The 21,310-nt window shown below is 35.9% G+C and overlaps 1 protein-coding gene across 3 annotated transcripts in view; it reads right to left on the bottom strand.

Annotated features, from left to right (window-relative positions):
- Positions 1 to 21,310, bottom strand: part of smarcad1b (SWI/SNF-related, matrix-associated actin-dependent regulator of chromatin, subfamily a, containing DEAD/H box 1 b) — a 29,294-nt gene that overhangs the window by 1,239 nt on the left and 6,745 nt on the right. For all 3 annotated transcript variants that reach the window (XM_051120199.1, XM_051120197.1, XM_051120198.1), the window contains exons 3-20: positions 21,102 to 21,255; positions 20,955 to 21,003; positions 20,687 to 20,784; positions 16,334 to 16,432; positions 16,154 to 16,232; positions 12,530 to 12,948; positions 12,240 to 12,436; positions 12,065 to 12,155; positions 11,877 to 11,976; positions 11,730 to 11,789; positions 10,065 to 10,140; positions 9,570 to 9,705; positions 9,228 to 9,359; positions 6,257 to 6,352; positions 5,936 to 6,053; positions 5,735 to 5,850; positions 3,220 to 3,408; positions 2,788 to 2,906 (exon numbers count right to left, since the gene is read on the bottom strand). In XM_051120199.1, the coding sequence (XP_050976156.1) occupies positions 2,788 to 2,906; positions 3,220 to 3,408; positions 5,735 to 5,850; positions 5,936 to 6,053; positions 6,257 to 6,352; positions 9,228 to 9,359; positions 9,570 to 9,705; positions 10,065 to 10,140; positions 11,730 to 11,789; positions 11,877 to 11,976; positions 12,065 to 12,155; positions 12,240 to 12,436; positions 12,530 to 12,948; positions 16,154 to 16,232; positions 16,334 to 16,432; positions 20,687 to 20,784; positions 20,955 to 21,003; positions 21,102 to 21,255 (2,328 nt within the window). The remainder of the gene's footprint in view (positions 1 to 2,787; positions 2,907 to 3,219; positions 3,409 to 5,734; positions 5,851 to 5,935; positions 6,054 to 6,256; positions 6,353 to 9,227; positions 9,360 to 9,569; positions 9,706 to 10,064; positions 10,141 to 11,729; positions 11,790 to 11,876; positions 11,977 to 12,064; positions 12,156 to 12,239; positions 12,437 to 12,529; positions 12,949 to 16,153; positions 16,233 to 16,333; positions 16,433 to 20,686; positions 20,785 to 20,954; positions 21,004 to 21,101; positions 21,256 to 21,310) is intronic.

Here is a 21,310-nt window from a genome sequence, read left to right as displayed (position 1 = left end):
AAGGAGGCATTAGATTGATTAAAAGTGACAATTTAGATGTATAAACATTACCAAAGATTATATAACAGTTTCCATAAAATATGAAGCAGCACAACTGTTTATAACAATGTTTTCTAAGCAGTAAATCAGCATATTAGACTGGAGTAATGATGCTGAAAAAATTCAGCTTTGCATCACAGTAATGAATTACATTATAAAATATATTAACAGACATTATTATTAATACTAGATATGAAATAGACAGATAGATAGACCAAACCGGCTGATTTAGCAAAAACAGCTAAAGAAAAACTGTTTAAATCAGCTAAAACCAGTTGATTTCACAAAAATAGCTCTAAACCAGATAAAATATGATAATTTAGCAAAAAATAAAATAAAATAAATAAAACCAGCTAAATTAGTGAAAACCAGCTGATTTAACAAAAATGCTGGTTTCACAAAAAAGGGGCAAAAAAAAAAATTGAAAAAAAAAAAAAAAACAGCTTAGGCTTTTTAGCTGTTTTTTGCTAAATTGGCTGATTTTAGCAGGAGTTTTTTTTTTTTTTTTTTTTTTTTTTTTTTTTGGTAATCATCTGGGTTTTTGCTGTTATTATTATTTTGGTTTGTGGCTGTTTTTTATAACTTCTTTTTTTAAGCTGGTCAGCAGGCTGATAAACCAGCTAGAACAACCAGCTAAAACCAGCTTGATCAGCCTAGCCAGGCTGGGAGACCCGCTAAAACCAGCTAATTCCAGCTCAAACCAGCTAAGACCAGCCAACCAGCTTAAGCTGGTTTTAGCTTTTTTCCAGCAGGGAAAACAGCTAAAACTAGTTAATTTAGTGAATAACAGCTAAAAACCAGCTAAAAACAGCTAATTTATCAAAAAAAAAAAAAACGGATAAAAATCAGCAGCTGATTTGGCAAAAACAAAAACAGCTAAAACCAACTGGTTTCGCAAAAAAAGCTAAAAACCAGTTCATTTATCAAACAAAAGCTAAAACCATTTCAAGCTTATTTAGTGAATAACAGCTAAAAGCCAGATGATTGAACAAAAAACAGATAAAAAAATCAACAGCTTATTCTGCAAAAAAAAAAAAAAAGCTTAAAATAAACAGCTAAAACCAACTGATTTTGCAAAAAAAGTTAAAACCAGTTAGTTCGTCAAAAAAGCTAAAACCAGTTCATTTTGTGAATAACAGCTAAAAACAAGCTAATACCAGTTAAAATCAGCTAAAATCAGCTGATTTAGCAAAAAACAGCTAAAAAAACAGCTAATTTAAATGAGTGCTATTATGCTTTTTCACTTTTTGAATTTTAGTCAGTGTGTGGTGTGTATCTTTGGGCATAAAACTTTAGCGAGGCAGCGTGGAGAGCCGCTAGAGTGGTCGCTTCAGAGCTGTAACACGCCGCAGACGTGTGCAGTACGGGGAGTCAAAACACATGCCGAAACACATGTGATCTACTCCGGTTGCACGTCTGAGCCGTAACGCACCGCAGAGGTGTGCAGTGTGTGGTAAGAGATTTATTCATCATACATTGTAGACAGCTTCACTTATAATGCGAGTGTTTTTAAAATGCATAAACTTCCACTAGAATAGGCTGATGTTTGATGTTTTTTTGATGTTAGGCTGCTTTTAGCCTTTAGCTGAAGCTGGTTTCAGGCAATGAAACTAAGTATGTAAAATAATTAAATTAGCATGATAATATCATGTATCTGTGATCTCGCAGGCAGAGGATAGGACTCAACACTACTGTAGCATATTATTTACTCACCCTCCATGCATCCTAGGTGTACATGACTTCCCTCTTTCAGACGAATACAATCGGAGTCTAATAAAGTCTAATAAAGTGCATCCATCCATAATAAAAAGTGCCTCACACGGCTCCCGGGGCCTGTAGCGAATCGATGCGTTTTGACAAGTGTTGTGGCAGTACTGAAACACCGTCTAAGCTGTTCACCACTCGCAACGCACTGGGACAGCTAACCAATCATAACACACTTCCTTTTTTCAGAAGGTGGGCCTTCATTAAACCCGGAACTAATCGAGCTATTTGTGCCAGGCTTGGGAGAAAGGTATTCTAATAATGTAAATTATGTGAAAAATACGTTTTTCGAACCACCAAGCATGAGAACATGTTCTAGTACACCAAAATAAAGACTTTGAAAAAGAGCATAATAGGACCCTTTTAGCAAAAAAACACCTAAAACCAGCTAATATGCAAAAAAACAAAATAATGCTAGCATGAATTAGATAAGCAAACAGACAGTAAACTGATGCCTCATTCTATTTATGATGTACTGACACAAACAGTCGCTCTGTCGCCTCAAGCTGTTGTGGCCCGGCATGATGCGAAAACTGTCACGTTCATTGTAGTACAGTGTTAGAAACAGGACACAGAATGGCCGTGTATCCTTGATGACTGTGTAAACAATAACATCATGCTCATTATGAACGTTCATGTGACATGCGTTTTCGGTTGTGTAGTGTGGACAGAGATCGTTTATGAAACGCAGTTATGGGGTTGAACATGAAGCCAATAGTCTTTTTCTGTGAAACTAGACAGACAAAGTCTTCAAGGACACGGAGAACACTGTGTCAGCGAAGGAGACACAAACCGCGTTTTAAGACAGCTGTGACGAGACACAATAAGCATCATGTCTGCCTCATCACGAGCTGCCAACATTACCTCTGTCACTTGCTCCTGTCACGAGTCTGGACTTGGGCCGGCCATAGAAGGACACAGATGATGATGTTAATGATGTGAGATTGTCTCAATTCCTTTACTCAGCAAAACTGGACAGCTTACCTGTCACTCATAGGTGTTGAACCGTCCAGCCGGTTGTATCTGTGCTTATGGTGTCTCAGGAACACTTCCAAAATGTCAAGCATCATTGTGAACTGGCTAAACAGCACCACTCGATCACCCTGCGAGGAAAGAGAGATAGTAACCATGCTGATCAAATTCATTCTGTGGAAAAGAGCAGCACGAACATTCTGCTAAACGTCTGCTTTTATGTTCCACAGAAGAAAGAAGGTCATACGGGTTTGGAATAACTGTCATCTACTGTGTGCTGTAACCAAGTATATACTACGTCTGTAGGTGACAGTATGCAGTATGGTGTAATTTGGAACACAATGTATTTTTCTGCTCAGTTAAATAACTTTCATTATACTCCGAGGGGTTGTTGAGAATGTAATTTGGTGTGCTGAACATTACAGGAATCTGTTATCCCCCAACCTTCTCCTTCAGGGAGTTCAGCAGCTGTGCGAGGAGGCCGAGCTTCCCCGAGTCCATCAGTATGTCTGTGTCGAGTTGGTATTCCTGCAGTGCAGAATACTGCTGACAGAGGCGGTGCAACTCAAAGTCTGAGAGCACCTCCATGTCCTCTTTGATGAGAGCGGGATCTGCGTCACGGTGACTCGGCTCCTGGAATTAACGGCAACGCACTTCAGATAACATACACATTACAAAAACAAGTGATGGCAAATGAAAAACTAGAGTCGCAATAAATATCTGTCCTAATTGTGCTCATTCGCTGCTGCAGTTCTTTATGAAGCACTAAGTCAAGATAGACCAATATTGCTGTTTTATGACTTAATAAAATTGCCTATAACCTGATACGAATACAGATTATGTTTATGTTTCAATGTATCAGAGAAATGCAGAACTGATTATTTTATTTAATCTTTTTGACATAATTAAATCATTGTAATGATAATAATATAATATTTTCATTAATATTTTATTATTGTTGTTTTATTTAAGAAACTATTACTTATTATTATTTATTTTATTGTATTGTTTTTTTGTACAGCTGTTTGTGGACCAACACTGCTCTGAAATTGATTTTTCACAGTGGTATAATAATAATAATAAGAAGAAGAATAATTCTTGATGTATATATTTAAAATATCATATTTTTTACTGTTGTTCAACAGTTTTTATTGTTGTATAATATTCATAGATTATGTGAGTATTTTCCACAGTGGCCTAATAATAATAATAATAATAATAATATTTATCAAAATTATTTTTAAAAATCACAGATTTTTTACTGTTGTTCAACTATTTTGTTTTGTTTTGTTTTGTTTTGGTGCAGCTGTTTGTGGACCAACCAGGCTTTAATCTTTTTGACACAATAACTAAATCATTATAACGATAATAATATAATATCTTCATAAATATTTTATAATTGTTGTTTTATTTAAGAAACTATTATTATTATTATTATTATTATTATTACTAGTATTATTTATTTTATTTTATTATTATTTTTGTACAGCTGTTTGTGGACCAACACCGCTCTGAAATTGATTTAAGTGAGTATTTTCCACAGCAGTCTAATAATGATAATAATAATAATTCTTAATAAAAAATATTACAAATATATATTTTTACTGTTGTTCAACAGTTTTTACTGTTGTATAATATTTATACATGTGTATTTGTCACAGTGGCCTAATAATAATAATAATAATAATCATTATAAAAATATTTTTTAAACCCTATATTTTTTACTGTTGTCCAGCCATTTAACTGTTGTATAATATTCATAAAAACTCATATTCATGTTATTGTATCTATAAAATAAAAAAGAAAAAAATATAATATACATAAAAAATAAAAAATATATATATTTTATTTTATTGCATTTATTAAAAAAATATTTATTTTATTGCATTTTATTTTATTTGTACAGCTGTTTGTGGAGCAACATGGCTCTGAAATTTATTACATGAGTATTCTCCACAGCAGTCTAATCATCATCATCATCATCATCATCCTTAATACAAATGATTAAAAATATCATATTTTAAACAGTTTTTACAAAAAATATTTTTAACAAATCATATTTTTTACTGTTGTTCAACTATTTTTCTTGTTGTATAACATTCATATAAATTCATTAATAAAAATTACAGCAACAGTAATAATATTGTATTGATAACAATTATTATAATTATTATTATTATTTATTATTTGTCCATACAGCTGACCAATAATAATAATATTTTTTATAAATGCAATATTATTATCAATTCCTAAATCAGAACAACAATAATAAAATATAAGATGTATTTTTATTGTTCAATATTTCTGTTATTGCATAATGTTCATAATTTTTTTCTGTACAGCTGTTTGTGGACCATCACTGCTTTGAAACTGATTACATAAGTATTTTCCAACGCAGTCTATAATTTATTATTATTATTTTTATTATTATTACTATTAAATAAGACCATAATAATAATAATAATAATAAAATATTCGTACAAATATGATTTAATATTGCTGTTCAACAATTGTTTTTATTGTTGTATAATATCCATTAAAATTTATAAATAAAAATAAACAAACTATATTATTATTATTACTATGTATTTTTTGTACAGCTGTTATTTTCAGACCAACACTGCTCTGAAATGTACTGAATGAATATTTTCCACAGCGGCCTATTTTTATGGTAAACTTTAGATAAAGCTACGTCTAAATGACAAAAAGAAACTGTAGTCATTTTTCATGTCTGTCAGAAAGTCTCTTCATGTATAAATGGATGGTTCCAGAATAATCCAAAAATGCTATCAGACTTAATGCTGATAAGTCAAAAGTCTGACTACATGAGCTCCGCTGACCTACTTAAAATCAACTCAGAAAATGTAAGAAGTCCACCGATTCCATCTTGGCCTGCTAAGATCTAAACTTCCTGCGGCGTTAATCAAAATGGATCACTTTATACAAAAATATCTCAGACCTTAAGCATGAGTTTGCTCATAGCCTTGATTTTTTCTGTAGTATAATGCTGTCGGTGAAGGAGCGGATGGTTGGACATCTTCCTCAGCTGCATCATCACATTGGTCAACTCGCGTTCTGCAGAAAGACGTGGTTATTATACTATAATTTGTGTGTACTGAAGCTAGTACCTTTTATAACAACACCTTCTTCAAATACATACTTTCCCCATTACTGGAATTCTTCAGTTTGTGGAAAAGAGCATTGTAGAGTTCCTGCTGCTTTTCGGACATGGCACAAAACTCAACCTGCTCCTCTTTGGCAGGCAGCTGCTTTAGGACCTGCCGGGAACATCGTCATCTGTCAGTGAAACGCTCGCGTGCCCTAGAGCCACAGAGGGTCAACACGACAAGCAAAGTGCCTCATCTGCTCGTGAGACTGAATAATGCATTTGAGATGTTGTCCAACAGATTTTCACATTGGCATGCATTCTGAAAGCACATGCATTATGCAGGATGCTTATGGACTCTGCATGCAGATGTACCTCGCTCTTCACACGTCTGAGGATGAAGGGTTTCATGATGAGCTTGGCGTGGGTGATCCTGTCCCTCTCGAAGCTGCTCTGCTCCTCTGAAGATTTCTGGTGGAAAGGGACCAAAGAAACATAAGAAATATCTGAACTAGATTTTACATTTACAGAAGAAAATGGCGCGTGCTGCCTGCCCTGATGGTGTTGTGTTGATGTAATGGGTACTTTCCACAGGCATGGCCAGGTGTTCGCTAGGGTGTTACTAAGGTACTCTGGGTGATCGCTAGGGCATCAGGCTGGCCAGATGGTTGTTAGGGCATTGCTAAGGTATTGGCATTGCTAGGTTGTTGTTAGTGTGTTGTAAAGGTGTTCTGGGTAGTTTCTACGGCATTAGGCTGGCCAGGTAGTTGCTAGGGTGTTGCTAAGGTACTGTGTGTGCTTTCTAGGGCATGGCTACGTGATTGTTAGAGTGTTGTTAAGGTGTTCTGGGTGCTTTCTAGGGGATTAGGCTGGCCTTTAGGTATTAGGCTGACCAGGTGGTTACTAGGGTGTTGCTAAGGTGTTCTGGGTGCTTTCTAGGGCATCAGGCTGGCCAGATGGTTGCTAAGGTGTTGCTAAGGCACTCTGTGTGCTTTTTAGGGCATGGATATGTGGTTGTTAGGGTGCTTTCTAGGGCATTAGGCTGGCCAGGTGGTTACTAGGGTGTTGCTAAGGTACTCTGGGTGCTTTCTAGGGCATGACTAGGTGGTTGTTAGGGTGTTGTTAAGGTGCTCTGGCTGCTTTCCATGACATTGGGCTGGCCTTTAGGCATTAGGATGGCTATGGTATTAGGCTGGCCAGTTGGTTGTTAGGGTGTTGCTAAGGTGTTCTGGCTGCTTTCTGGGGTATTGGGTTGGCCAGATGGTTGCTAGGGTGTTGCTAAGGTACTCTGGGTGCTTTCTAGGGCATCACTAGGTGGTTGTTAGGGTGTTGTTAAGGTGCTCTGGCTGCTTTCTATGGCATTGGGCTGGCCTTTAGGCATTAGGATGGCTATGGTATTAGGCTGGCCAGATGGTTGCTAGATGGTTGCTAAGGAACTCTGGGTGCTTTCTAGGGCACAACTAGGTGGTTGTTAGGGTGGTGTTAAGGTGCTCTGACTGATTTCTAGGGCATTATGGTGTCCTTCAGGTATTAGGATGGCCAGGTGGTTACTAAGGTGTTGCTAAGGTACTCTGGGTGCTTTCTAGGGCATGACTAGGTGGTTGTTAGGGTGTTGTTAAGGTGCTCTGGCTGCTTTCTATGGCATTGGGCTGGCCTTTAGGTATTAGGCTGGCCAAGTGGTTACTAGGGTGTTGCTAAGGTGTTCTGGGTGCTTTCTAGGTTGTTGGGCTGGTTGGATGGGTGCTAAGGTGTTGCTAATGTAGGTCACTGGGCTGGCCTTTAGGCGTTAGGACGGCCAGGTGATTACTAGGGTGTTGCTAAGGTCTAGAGTATTAGGCTGGCTAGATGGTTGCTTAGGTTTTGCTAAGGTGTTCTGTTGCTTTCTATGGTATTAGGCTGGCCAGATAGTTCCTAGGGTGTTGCTAAGGTGTTCTGGGTGCTTTCTAGGTTGTTAGACTGGGTGGTAGGGTGCTAAGGGATTGCTAATGTAGGGCATTGGGCAGGCCTTTAGACATTAGGCTGGCCAGGTGGTTACTAGTGTGTTGCTAAGGTGTTCTGGCTGCTTTCTGGGGTATTGGGTTGGCCAGATGGTTGCTAGGGTGTTGCTAAGGTACTCTGGGTGCTTTCTAGGGTATGACTAGGTGGTTGTTAGGGTTTTGTAAAGGTGCTCTGGCTGCTTTCTAGGGCATCATGCTGGCCTTTATGTATCAGGCTGGCCGGGTGGTTATTAGGGTGTTGCTAAGGTACTCTGGGTGCTTTCTAGGTCATTGGGCTGGTCTTTAGGTATTAGGCTGGCCAGGTGGTTACTAGAGTGTTGCTAAGGTACTCTGGGTGCTTTCTAGGGCATTGGGTGGCCTTTAGGCATTAGGATGGCTATGGTATTAGGCTGGCCAGATGGTTTCTAGGGTGTTGCTAAGGTGTTCTGGGTGCTTTCTAGTGCATCAGGTTGGCCAGTGGGTAGCTAGGGTGTTGCTAAGGTGTTCTGGCTGCTTTCTGGGGTATTGGGTTAGCCAGATGGTTGCTAGGGTGTTGCTAAGGTACTCTGGGTGCTTTCTAGGGCATGACTAGGTGGTTTTTTAGGGTGTTGTTAAGGTGCTCTGGCTGCTTTCTAGGTTATTAGCCTGGTCAGATGGGTGCTAGGGTGTTGCTAAGGTGTTCTGGCATTAGGTGTTAGGCATTAGGATGGCTATGGTATTAGGCTGGCCAGATGGTTGTTAAGGTGTTGCTAAGGTGTTCTGGGTGCTTATTAGGGCATGGCTAGGTGGTTGTTAGGGTGTTGTTAAGGTGCTCTGGCTGCTTTACAGAAAATTACTATTTGGTTGATTGATTTAAGTGATATCAAACAATTCAAGCAAGCACTTTAGCTAATGTATTAGGTAAAGAAAAAAAACTATGATAAATAAATGCCCCAATGACAATGAACAATTGTACAGTGTGCTCCCAGCTGTTTACTATGAGCAATGATGCACAAGATGCACAGTGTTGGTACAATATTGTTTATCAGCCAATATTTTAATGATTTTAAATATATCTGTATACGTTGATATTTAATGTAAATCACCAAGATATGTATTATGCATGCTTATTTCCCCTTTTTTAAATTTAGCAACATTTAACAAACCTCAAAAATCCACATGCAGCATTTTAAATGGCTAGTTTTAGTTTTCAGTGTTTTATGTCAAAAACTCATAATGAACTTTACAACTGGCCATTTCGTTACAGTTTAGTTACAGTTACAAAATCATAACTATCAGTACTTTTCATTTGTGTGATGACTGCCTTAACAACCACTGCTAAAAATGTCAACCCTATTAAAGATGGACATTTAGGTGTGTGTGGGTTTTACCATGGAGAACATCTTGGAGATCTGTGAAGTGCTGCTGGAGAACATATTGGGCATGATGAAGTTGAGCAAAGACATGAGCTCCAGTAGGTTGTTTTGCAGCGGGGTTCCAGTGAGCAGCAGACGATATTTAGCCTGGGGGGACACAAATGGAGGAGAAACCTGAGTGCCTGAGGGGGCAAAGGCAGTTAAACCCCAGCGGTTAACCCCGTCGGGGCAGCACACACTCCTGCTTTTACAAAAACAGACCGTGTGGCTGTAATAGAGCTCAAGGCATTTATTCTTAATGACCACTGACGCGTTGCTATGGATGACAGCTATACATGCAGCTTATGGTGAGCTTACGTTGATGGCCATGAGGTGTCGGTAGCGCAGCGAGTTCATGTTCTTCAGCAAGTGGCCTTCGTCGAATACGGCATACTCCAGCTTGAGCTTGCAGAAAAGGCTACGGTCACTGCTATTTCCAATAGCCAGGTTGTAACTGTGCACAAGAGACCATCTTAATGAGCTGAGGTATTAAGGGGCAGGACATGAGGCACAGCCATGTTTCATTACCATAAATAATGAATGGGACAGGGTCATTTTACTTGGACCTTTTCACGTTCACTCAAACGCTGAGTATTTCATCATTATGTCTTTAACAAGGGTGCTTTTTTTCTATGCTAACTTCACGGTTTGTGGCTCCGTGTGTGGCGTAGTTCTAAAGATACATATTTCCCCAGACGCCTTCTCGGATTTGCATGCAGGTGGTCTATGAAGGATATGACACCTCGACTCTTACTTCGAGGGATCAGGGCAAGAAACATGGCTGTATTTGAGAGCTTGAACTTCGATACTCACGTGGAGACGATGATGTTGTAATCCGCAGTTTGATTCAGAATCTCATAGCGCATATACTTGCGATCATCAGCAGACCCTACCGAAAAAACGCAATTAGACTGACATCAACATTTTATGAATTACATTAAAAAATTTTTCATGCTAAAACATTTCCAAAAAGTGGAGGGCTATCAAAACATTTGTTTATTTTCAGCATCCTAATGAGACAAACACACCACTGGATCAAACAATAATGTAAGCTTGGGGCGGAAAATATCAGTTTGTGTGGCCAGTGGTATATGCAGGGAGAGTTTTAGGGGGATCAAAAAACAAAACAAAATAATAAAAATTGTTAAATGCATGTACATAAATTGTATGTATAATATGTATTTTCAAATGTAAAATAATTATATTTTTTACATAAAATTATAATAAAATATTCAAAATCAAATTTATACATAAAAATCACACACACACATATAATTCTAAATAATTATATAATTATAAATAAAATTATATTTATAATTATATAATTATAAATAAAAATTATAAAATAACTTGTATAATATGCATTTTCAAATTGAAAATAATTATTTCATTATATGATTATATATAATAAATATACAATAAAATATATTATATAAGAAAATAATCAAAAACAATAACATTACATTACTTATTATATATAAGAATTCTAAATTATATATATATATATATATATATACATATAATTCTAAATAGTATTTATGTAATTATAAAAATAAATACATACATAAATAAAAATATTTTTAAATTGACACATTGAAAATCATTATATTTAATTATTCAAAATTATATTTATATTATATTTCTTATTATATTTATAAGTTAAAGCAGTATTTATATAATTCTAAAATAATATAATAAAAATATAAAATATAATAAAATAACCAAAACAATAACATTATATAACTCATTATATATAAATTATGTAAATATAAATATAATTCTAAAAAGTATTTATATAATTCTAAAATACATACATACATAAAAATCATGTATATGTATTTTCAAATTAAAAATAATTAAATAAAGATTATATATTATAAATAATCAAACAGTAGTTATATAGAGTAAATAGATAAATAAATATAATATAAGTAGAGTAAATAAATAAATAATCATTTTTATGTATATTATGTATTTTTAAATTGAAAATCATTATAATTTATGTATGACTATATATAATAAATATATAATAAAATATCTATATATATATATATATATATATATATAAAATCCAAAACAGTATTTATATAATATAAATATATAATAAAAATATGAAATATAATAAAATAATCAAAACAATAATATTATATAATAATATTATATTATATATAAATTATTATGTCAATATAAGTATAATAAATAAAAATCATTATTAATGTATAATATGTATTTTCAAATTAAAAATAATTATATAAAGATTATGTATAATAAATAATCAAACAGTAGTTATATACAAAAATAAATAAATAAATAAATAAATAATAAATAATTTTTATGTATAATATGCATTTTCAAATTGAAAAAAAATAAATAATAAAATAAAAATAATAAAATTGAATACAAAAACTAATTCAAAATAAATAAATAAAAGTCTCACACTTCACCTGTAAAAAAATTTTAAAAGATGTTTGGTTTTACCATAATATACCAGCACTTTAAAACTGGGGCACCAAAGTTTCAGTTCCCGAACCCAATTATCTGTTAAAGAAACAACAAGTTAAGATGATTCAGTCTGTTTTGGCGTTGTACAGTGATGGTTATTTAGATGCTAATTGCTTTGTTCACCAAGTGTAGAAGCAGGAACGGTGATGAGATGAGGCCCATGATTCCCTTCCTGATAAAGGTAGGCCAGAAATGAAATGGTCTGAATGGTCTTCCCCAAACCCTAAAAGAAGAAAATGCATCCTAGCTATTAAATATGGAGTCTTTGCCATGTAAATGAAAATTTAGAATCAACCATTATAAAAACAGACCATCTCATCTGCCAGGATTCCACTGAGTTTGTTCTGATGTAGTAAAGCCAGCCAGTTCAGTCCAATCAGCTGGTACGGTTTCAGCTGGAATCTAGACAAACCCACGGAAATATGAAAATAAATGATCACTAATGAAAATGCCTTTTTATATTAAATCTATGACGTTACGTCTTACGTGCTAGTGAGGATCTGTGGTTGGCTCATAGCGCCCGGGCCCTTGTCCATCACATGGGTCACATCTTGGGTCAGTTTCACTGATATCTTTTCACACTTGCTCATGAGACCTTTAACAACCTCCCTTTCCTTCAGAACCTCTCGACATCCTGCCAGCAGCTCAGTGGAAAGACCGTTTCCTCTGTGTATGGTTTCATCCTGAGAAAGAAATGAGAAAAATTGTTGCTCTTTGATCATGACCTAAATGTTCTGCCAGTTATCAGCAGAAGGCAAAATGCACAGTTCTCTCACCAGGTCCTTCCACTTTTTAAAAGGTCTCAGCTCTGTGATTTTCTGAGCCTTCTTCAAAGAGCACCCTGCAATGAGGGTGAGCTCATCCACAGAGGCAGTCTGAAAGAAGCTGAGAATCTCAGATTTGACTTTGGACAGAGTCTCATCTGACTGGTCTGAGTCAGAGTCCAGTAATACATCGTCCAAAGAGGCCTCAGAGTCACTGCACTCCTCTTCTGAGCTGATATATATGCTTTTGGTCACTGCCGTCTGCTTTGCACTCCTTTGAGATGTTTTGGTCCTGTCAAGAGTTCTGCGTGGTTTTAGTTGGGGTGGGCTGGGAAGTTGGACAACCTGAGTTTGTTGACGGGTACTTGCGACCCGTCTAGGACGTTTGGCAGCAGTGGATATTTGAGGGGCGTCATCCTCAGACTGTACTTCTAAATGTACAGAAAAAAATATAAGCATTAGGATGGTTGACATGACATGATACGACATTTGTTCTCATGGCTCTATCTACATTTGAATTAAAATGTTGATGAATTGTTGCCTAACAACTAGCAGTTGAATTTCTACTATTGAAAACATCACCCCAGGTAAGACTTAAAGGGGTCATGACATGAGAAATCAAATTTGCTTTGATCTTTTGGCATATAATGTCTTTGTACCATTAAAGCATCCTGCAAGTTTCATAGCAAGTCCACTTCCAAAACAAAGATTCACATATAACGTATGTCTTTCTTTCTTCAGTCGTAAAGAAATTACGTTTTTTGAGGAAACATTTCAGGATTTTTCTCCATATAATGGACCGCTATGGTGCCCCGATTTTGAACTTCCAAAATGCAGTTTAAATGCGGCTTCAAACGATAATATACCAGCACTTTCAATCCGGGGGGCCAAAGTTTCAGTTCCTGAACCAAATTATCTTTTTCTGTATCTGTTTATATTAAAGAATTTATTCACTTCCAGATTAAACATTTCCTGATAATTTACTCAACTTCAACTCATCCAAAATATTCATGTCTTTCTTTTTTCAGCTGGAAAGCACTGCTGGACCACAACCGTGTGAACCGTGTGAAGTGTGAACGCTCAAATCCATTAACATGAGTGTAGAAAAAAATACGCACTGCATACGCACTGCAAACAGCGTACAGTATCAAATACAAGCCAGTATCTCTTTTATCCATCGTCAGTGAAACACCATCTCATGCTACAACACCGAGAGCTGTCATGACTTTCTGTTGTTTGCTCATCGTGTTTCCATCCCGTTCCGGTGTAACCCCAGGTATGTGTGACCACATTCTCAGGTTATAAAGAATAAAGAAGGAAAAGTTAATCTTTCGAAATAAAACAAGAAATACCTTCTCAGGTAAAAGTTATTAGAACCTTGTCTGGGGACAAGCTACAGTAGCCACACTGCTCACACTGCTCTGACCTTATCAGCCCCTTCGTATTCTATTATTTGATTTACTCAACGCTTATGACAAAACAGCTAACCAGTCACGATGTCTGTCTTCAGAAAAGATTATTTTATTCACTTACATCAGAAACAGTGAATCTCTTTAAAAACTGGCTGTTGTTCTCACTACATTGCATTGTTAGAATTCATAAAAGTTTTACCCGCTAACTGGTGACTGACACGTTTACCAACACAGATTTTTACTCAAATTCAGCGCTTACTGAGTGTTAATTTTAGGCCTTAAGTGGACTTCAATGGGGACTAACAGGTTGAAGATCCAAATTGCAGTTTCAATGCAGCTTCAGTGGGCTCTACACGATCCCAGCCAAGGAATAAGGGTCTTATCTAGCAAAACGATTTGTCTTTTTTTTTTTTTTTTTTTAATAAAAATGTATATACTTTTTAACCACAGATGCTCGTCTTGCACTAGCTCGACTTTATGCATTACATTATCACATTGGAAAGGTCAAGCGTGACGTAGGAAGCACCGACCCAGTGTTTACAAAGCAAACATGCAAAGAAAGTCAAATGCCCTTTACAAAAAAGGTAAAACGATGATGTCAGATGATTTTGAAGTTGGAGGTGAAAATGAGATGGAGTTTTTCACCCTACCCTACCTTTTTCAACCAAAGTACACAGATGAAGAACTAATTGCACCATGTTTTCAACATGATCACATAATGCGTGAAGTTGTGGACACAGAGCTAGTGCAAGACAAGCATTTGTGCAGTGTTTCCCCTGGCATTAGGGACTTTAAGCAACAGCTTCCAATGGAACGGCTACGATGACCGGAAGTAGGCTATAATCCCGCCGTAGCCGAGAACTTAAAAATCATTAAGCAACTTGGTGCTGATGCCAACAGCAGACATATCTTTGTACAAATAAAAAAAAACCCCGTTAAAATTGGCTTAGGTTTAAAACATATCAACACAGATTAAATGAAAGACTAATGGTAGAATCGTATACTGATGGAATTACAGTGGTATATACTATAAAATGTAACATTTATCTACCTAATCTGTGACGTTGTAAAGACTACGGCAAACCAGCTGTTCTCCCGTAGTAGACAGCTTCAGTAGAACGTCAAGAAGTGGCAGTTAAAGTCGTGAACGCGCAATATGACGTCGGAATGCCGTTGCCGTTCCATCCGTGGCTGCTGCTTAAAGTCCCTTCATTTCATGTGAATTTTACGGTTTCATTTGAGAAAACTAGCATCGTATCATAGTGTATACACACAGAAACTTCACGGTAACCTGTCAAAATAAAAGTATGGTTTAATGTGTAACAGAAATATATTACTCTTGTATTACTTTTGTACAGTATAATGTACGTCTTTATATATTTCTATTTCTGGCCAATTTAAATAAAACAATTAAATGATAAAAATAAATATTACAACCAGATTAATCACTTAATTGTAGAAAAAAAATTCTACAATTATTATTAAAACTTTTTAAAAAGAATATTCATACAAATTTTCTTCCACGTATTAATTTTAACAGTAAACCCCTGTTTGTTTGCCAAAAGAGAAAAGGGTTTAATTTTCATTTGATTAAAAATAAATAATTATCCAAAAATTTCTGAAAAAAAAAAAAAAAAAGCTGTAAACCTTTTTTTTTTTTTTAGAAAACGACTCATCGTTTCACTAGATAAGACTCTTATTCCTTGGCTGGGATCATGTAGAGCCCACACTGGGGCTGCACTGAAACTGCAATTTGGACCTTTAACCTGTTGATCCCAATTGAAGTCCACTATATGGAGACAAATCCTGGAATGATTCCTTCAAAAACCTTAATTTCTTGACTGAAGAAAGAAAGACATGAACACCTTGGATGACATGGGGGTGACTAAATTATGAGCAAATTTTATTTTCTAAAGTGAATTAATCCTTTAAAAAACGGCATGTTATATAAATATGCTAGAAAGGTATCTATATAGTGTACTGGACATATTACATCCATTATGTCATCATTGTCCTGACCTACAGTGTCAGTTGTGAGACCATTCCCTGTCACTTATAGCTATGAAGACTCCTCTACCATGGCCTCATGGGATAGTAAAGTGTCCATTGGCTATTGCTTCATGAAGCTGTATATTACTACTTGGAATACGGCTTTTGACATACTAGTAAAGTACACATAGTGTGGTTTAAAGCTGTAGACAGTAAATCTCCCATCCAATCTCACCAAGGTCAGAGAACATTCGTAGTGTTTCCAAGGCATCCTCAATAAGCCAGTTATGTTCCTGAAGCACATCCCTGAGTTCCTGTGGGATGTCACACACTTTAACATTATTCCTCAAGCTCAAGCAAATATTTGATTCACATACTGTACCAAAATGGCCAACTTTAGTCAGGGATGACTCACATTCTTGTTTAGGTGGGGAAACTTCCTTTGAAGTTTTCTCAGCATACGTTCCTGATCTTTAGATCTCGGCTCAGTCCCATCTTCCTCTGAATCATCTTCCTAATCAGACACAAAACACCAATGTGACTTACGTCCCAGTGCTGCGGAGATGATGTATTTTTGCAGGTCGAAACCTGGAAGTCATCGTCCTGAAGTTAATGGGTTTTCTGAAAAGGTTTTTGGTTAAATGCCTGAAATAAGGTCTGTGATTAACACAAGCTCAAGATGTTTTCATGTTTTATTCTACGACATATAATTAATCAGAAATTAATCAGACATTTTTAAAGCATTTACTTGTCTTGTAAAAGGCGGTTGCTGACAAGTGGCTAATTGGGACTACAGAGTTTGTCGTCACCATGCCGAACGGGAAAGCTAGTCGCTGAATTTTCTAGTCTTTTTAACAGCCTCATTGTGTTTGTAATTGCACTCTTAAAAACTATTCTGACTCAGTCTTGCAGGGAAATGTTTTTCAATAAAAACTGAAGGAGTTGACAGTAGCTTGGTGGTGACGTTGAAGTCATATGACCTTGGTGCCCTGGTGAAAAAAACAGCATATCCTGGTAGGTATGTTTTGATGCAGGTTTAAGCTAATCCTTTGCTGGTTTATGCTGGTCCTCAGCTGGTCATGTTGCTGGTCAAGGACCAGCATAAACCAACAAAAGACCAGCATAAACTAGCAAAGGACCAGCATAAACCAGCTAAGGGCCAGCTTAAACCTGCATCAAAACATACCTACCAGGATATGCTGTTTTTCTCACCAGGGTGTAGCTGGTTTATAGCTTATGTTTAGCTTTTTACTTCTAGCGATTGTATTTAGGCTTCAGAATCCAAATGTGTTCATTTGCGAAGATCAACATGATAAACTATATGAGTAAATATTAAGAACAAGCATAGTCTGAAACTTTGAAGCAGTTGTAAAGGCTTGAAATTTGAAAAATTTGATAGAGATATTAGATAGATGTAGATAGCATGCTGCTAATATGATTTAACACATTTCCAAAGTGATTAAACACGTCGTTAGCATGTTTATAGCATAATTAGCATGTTGCTAGTAGGTTTTAACATGTTGTTACCATGTTGTTAACATGATTGGCATGTGGCTAGCATGTTTTAAACATGGCGAGCATGTTGTTATTATGTTGCTAGCTTGATTAACATGTTGTTAGCATGTTATTAGCATATATCTAACATTATTAGCATGTTGATAACATGTTACTAATATATTTTTAACATCATTAACATGTTATTAACATATTACTAGTATATTTTCAGCGTGATTACCATTGTTACCATGTTGCTACCATGTTTCTAGCATGATTAGCATGTTGCTAGTATGTTTCTAGCATAATTAGAATGTCATTGGCATATTGATGGTATGTTTATAGCATTATTACTGTGTTGTTAGCATTTTGTTAACATAATTAACGTTGTTAACATGTTGCTACCATGTTTCTAGTATGATTAGCATGTTGCTAATATGTTTCTAGCATAATTAGAATGTTGTTAGCAAACTGAAGGTGTTTATAGCATTATTAGAGTGTTGTTAACATTTTGTTAACATGATTAACATGTTTTTAGCAGGATTAACATCTTACTAACATGTTAACATGTTTTTAGCATGATTAACATCTTACTAACATGTTAACATGTTTTTAGCATGATTAACATGTTACCATGATTAACATACGGTTAGCATTATTAACATATTGCTAGCATGTTTTAATGTGATTTGCTTGTTAGCATTTTTAACATGATTTGCATGCTGTTAGCATGTCGTTAGCATGATTAGCAAGTTTTTAACATGTTGCTAGTATGTTTCTAACATTATTTGCATGTTGTTAACATGTTACTAGCATATTTTTAACATTATTACCATGTTGGCATTTTGTTAGCATGTTTTTAGCATGATTAGCCTGTTGCTAGCATGCTTCTAGCATAATTATAATGTCATTGGCATGTTAATGGTATGTTTATAGCATTATTACCATGTTGTTAGCATTTTATTAACATGATTAACGTTGTTAACATGTTGCTACCACGTTTCTAGTATGATTAGCATGTTGCTAATATGTTTCTAGCATAATTAGAATGTTGTTAGCAAACTAAAGGTATGTTTATAGCATGTGTTGTTAACATTTTGTTAACATGATTAAAATGTTTCTAGCAGGATTAACATCTTACTAACATGTTCACGTTTTTAGCATGATGAACATGTTACCATGATTAACATACAGTTAGCATTATTAACATATTGCTAGTATGTTTTAATGTGATTTGCTTGTTGTTAGCATGTTTTAACATGATTTGCATGCTGTTAGCATGTCACTAGCATGATTAGCAAGTTTGTAACATGTTGCTAGTATGTTTCTAACATTATTTGCATATTTTTACTATTTTGCTAGCATGTTTTTAACATGATTAATGTTGTTAGCTTGTTTTTAACATGATTTATGTTGTTAGCATGTTTCTAGCATGATTAGCTTGTTGTTAGCATGTTGCTATTATGATTAACATCTTACATGTTGTTAGCATGTTTCAACATGATCAACATGTTGGTAGCATGTTTCTAGCCTGTTTAACATTACGTTAACGTGTTTTAGCATAATTAACATGCTGCTAGCATGTTTTAAGCATGATTACCATGTTGATAACATGTTTCTATCATGATTAACATCTTACTAACATGTTGTTAGCATGTTAATATCATGATCAGCATTTTAGTAGCAAGATTAACGGGTTTCTAGCCTGTTTAACATGTTGTTAGTGTGTTTTAGCATAAACATGTTATTAGCATGTTTTAAACATGATTACCATGTTGATTGCATGTTTCTAGCATGCTTAGCATCTTAACATGTTGCTAGTATGTTTCTAACATGATTAGCATGTTGTTAACATGTTAACATTTTGCTAGTGTGTTTCTAACATGAGCATGTTAACATGTTGGTAGTATGTTTCTAACATTATTAGCATACTGTTAACATTTTGTTAACATATTTTAGTGTGATCTATGTTGTTAGTATGTTTTTAGCATGTTTTAGCATGATTAGCATGTTTCAGGATGTTGTTAGTATGTTATAGCATTATTAACATGCTGTTAGCTTTTCTTGTTAGCATGTTTTAGCATGATTAGCATGTTAGTAGCATGATTATCATGTTTCTAGCCTGTGTAGCATTGTTAGCATGTGTAGTTGTTAGCATGTTCAAGCATGATTAACACGTTGCAAGCATGTTTTAAACATGATCACCATGTTGATAGCATGTTTCTAGCATCATTGGAATGTTGCTAGTATGTTTTTTAACATGATTTTAACATGATGTTGTTAGCATGGTTACCAGCTAACATGTTTTAGTATGTTACTAAAATGATTTAGCTTGTTGTCTAGGACATTAATTAAGCTTTGCTAGTGATAGACAGTTTAAACACTCCTCATAATGGTCCTTGCACACAGAGTCTGCAATTCTAGTCCAAAAATGTTTGCACGTTAAAAAATAAATACAACCTTACGTGGTGTCAATCATGTTTACACACTCCCTCCGAAAATTTCATCTGTCATAAAAAAAAAAAAATTCGGGATGTGTTTTCACATCACGGTGTTTTGACACCTTGAGGTTCTGCGTGTGATGAATATTGACAAATATGGAAAAAACGCAGTCAGACTCCTTAGGACCTTAAGTCTTACTGTGCAAAAATTTTCACCCCCTTCAATGAAAGTCTATGGGATTTTTGATGGATTTGATAGTCTGTATTTTGAATACTGTAAGCCAGATCAATTAGAAAAGATACAGAAACTAACTTTAGAAATGTCTGAAGGTCTGATCCAAGTTTGGTGGTTGTAGCTTAAAAACTCTAGGAGATACAGTCCAAATTTTGTCTTTGAATAGCAATTCAGTAAGTTGGCTTAATAAAATGTGTAAGAATCAAACTTTCATTGATCAAAAAGCTTATTTTCTGTAATAATGCAAAAGCCAAAAGAAAAATCTTGTTGGGTTTTTGTGGAGGGAACCAAAGTAATACTAACTTGTGGGTTGGCCTTCAAAAATACGTCATCACTGCAGCACTATAGTGTGGACGCACACACTCTCGCCAATGACAAATGACAAATAGCCCAATAAATCATCTCGAAAAGGGATTAACTGGTAACCTGGCACTTGATATCCCAGGTAGAAAGACATACTGTTAGTGTCCTTGATCGGGACACTCTTTTCAATTTAGCCTCAGTGGATTTGCAGTGGCATAAAATGCCTTGCTGTCAGTATTGAGAGAATCAGAGACGGAGCGTCCTATGTTAATCCAATGACTGGGTCTGAGCTCACCGCAGAAGCCCGCCTCTTACTGCTGCGATGGAAGCTGTCGCTCTCCTGGGAAGCACCAGACATCTGCCGCTGTCTCCTTTCGTGGACCGAATCAGACGCTGAAAAGGAGAGCACGTCAACAGGGCTCAGCGACACATGAATCAATGCAGCAAATGCATCTTCACCTCAAACTCAGCTGGATTCAGCAATACTGAAACCATTCAAGCGATCAATGAGCTTTTATCATGGGAGCTGTTCAGATTGATGGAGCGACTCTACTTATCTGTACCTGCCATCCCAGACGTCTTCAGGGGCGAGGGACGCGCGCTATTGGTCACCTAAAACGTCAATGAGATGATTATTGACATGAAGCCTGAACGATGGCTGGAATGCAGCCAAAAATGTCACAGTGGGTGTAGAAAGCACTTGTTTTTACCATGCGTGATCCTTTCTGTCGAGCTTGTGAGGTAGATCTTGCTGTTCTGCTGTGCTTTGGCCTTCTCTCAATCTTCACCACAGTTACTTCGTCCTCATCAGACAGTGATATCACATCCTCAGACGACAGCACTTTTTTCTTAGGCTCTTCTTGCCTTGATATCAAAGTGTAAAACATGACATTGTACAACTTTGTAGAGCTGGAACTAT

Source organism: Labeo rohita, chromosome 10 (assembly GCF_022985175.1).
Source record: "Labeo rohita strain BAU-BD-2019 chromosome 10, IGBB_LRoh.1.0, whole genome shotgun sequence".
In the NCBI taxonomy this organism is placed as follows: domain Eukaryota; kingdom Metazoa; phylum Chordata; class Actinopteri; order Cypriniformes; family Cyprinidae; genus Labeo; species Labeo rohita.
This window is presented reverse-complemented; position numbering and strand designations above follow the sequence as displayed.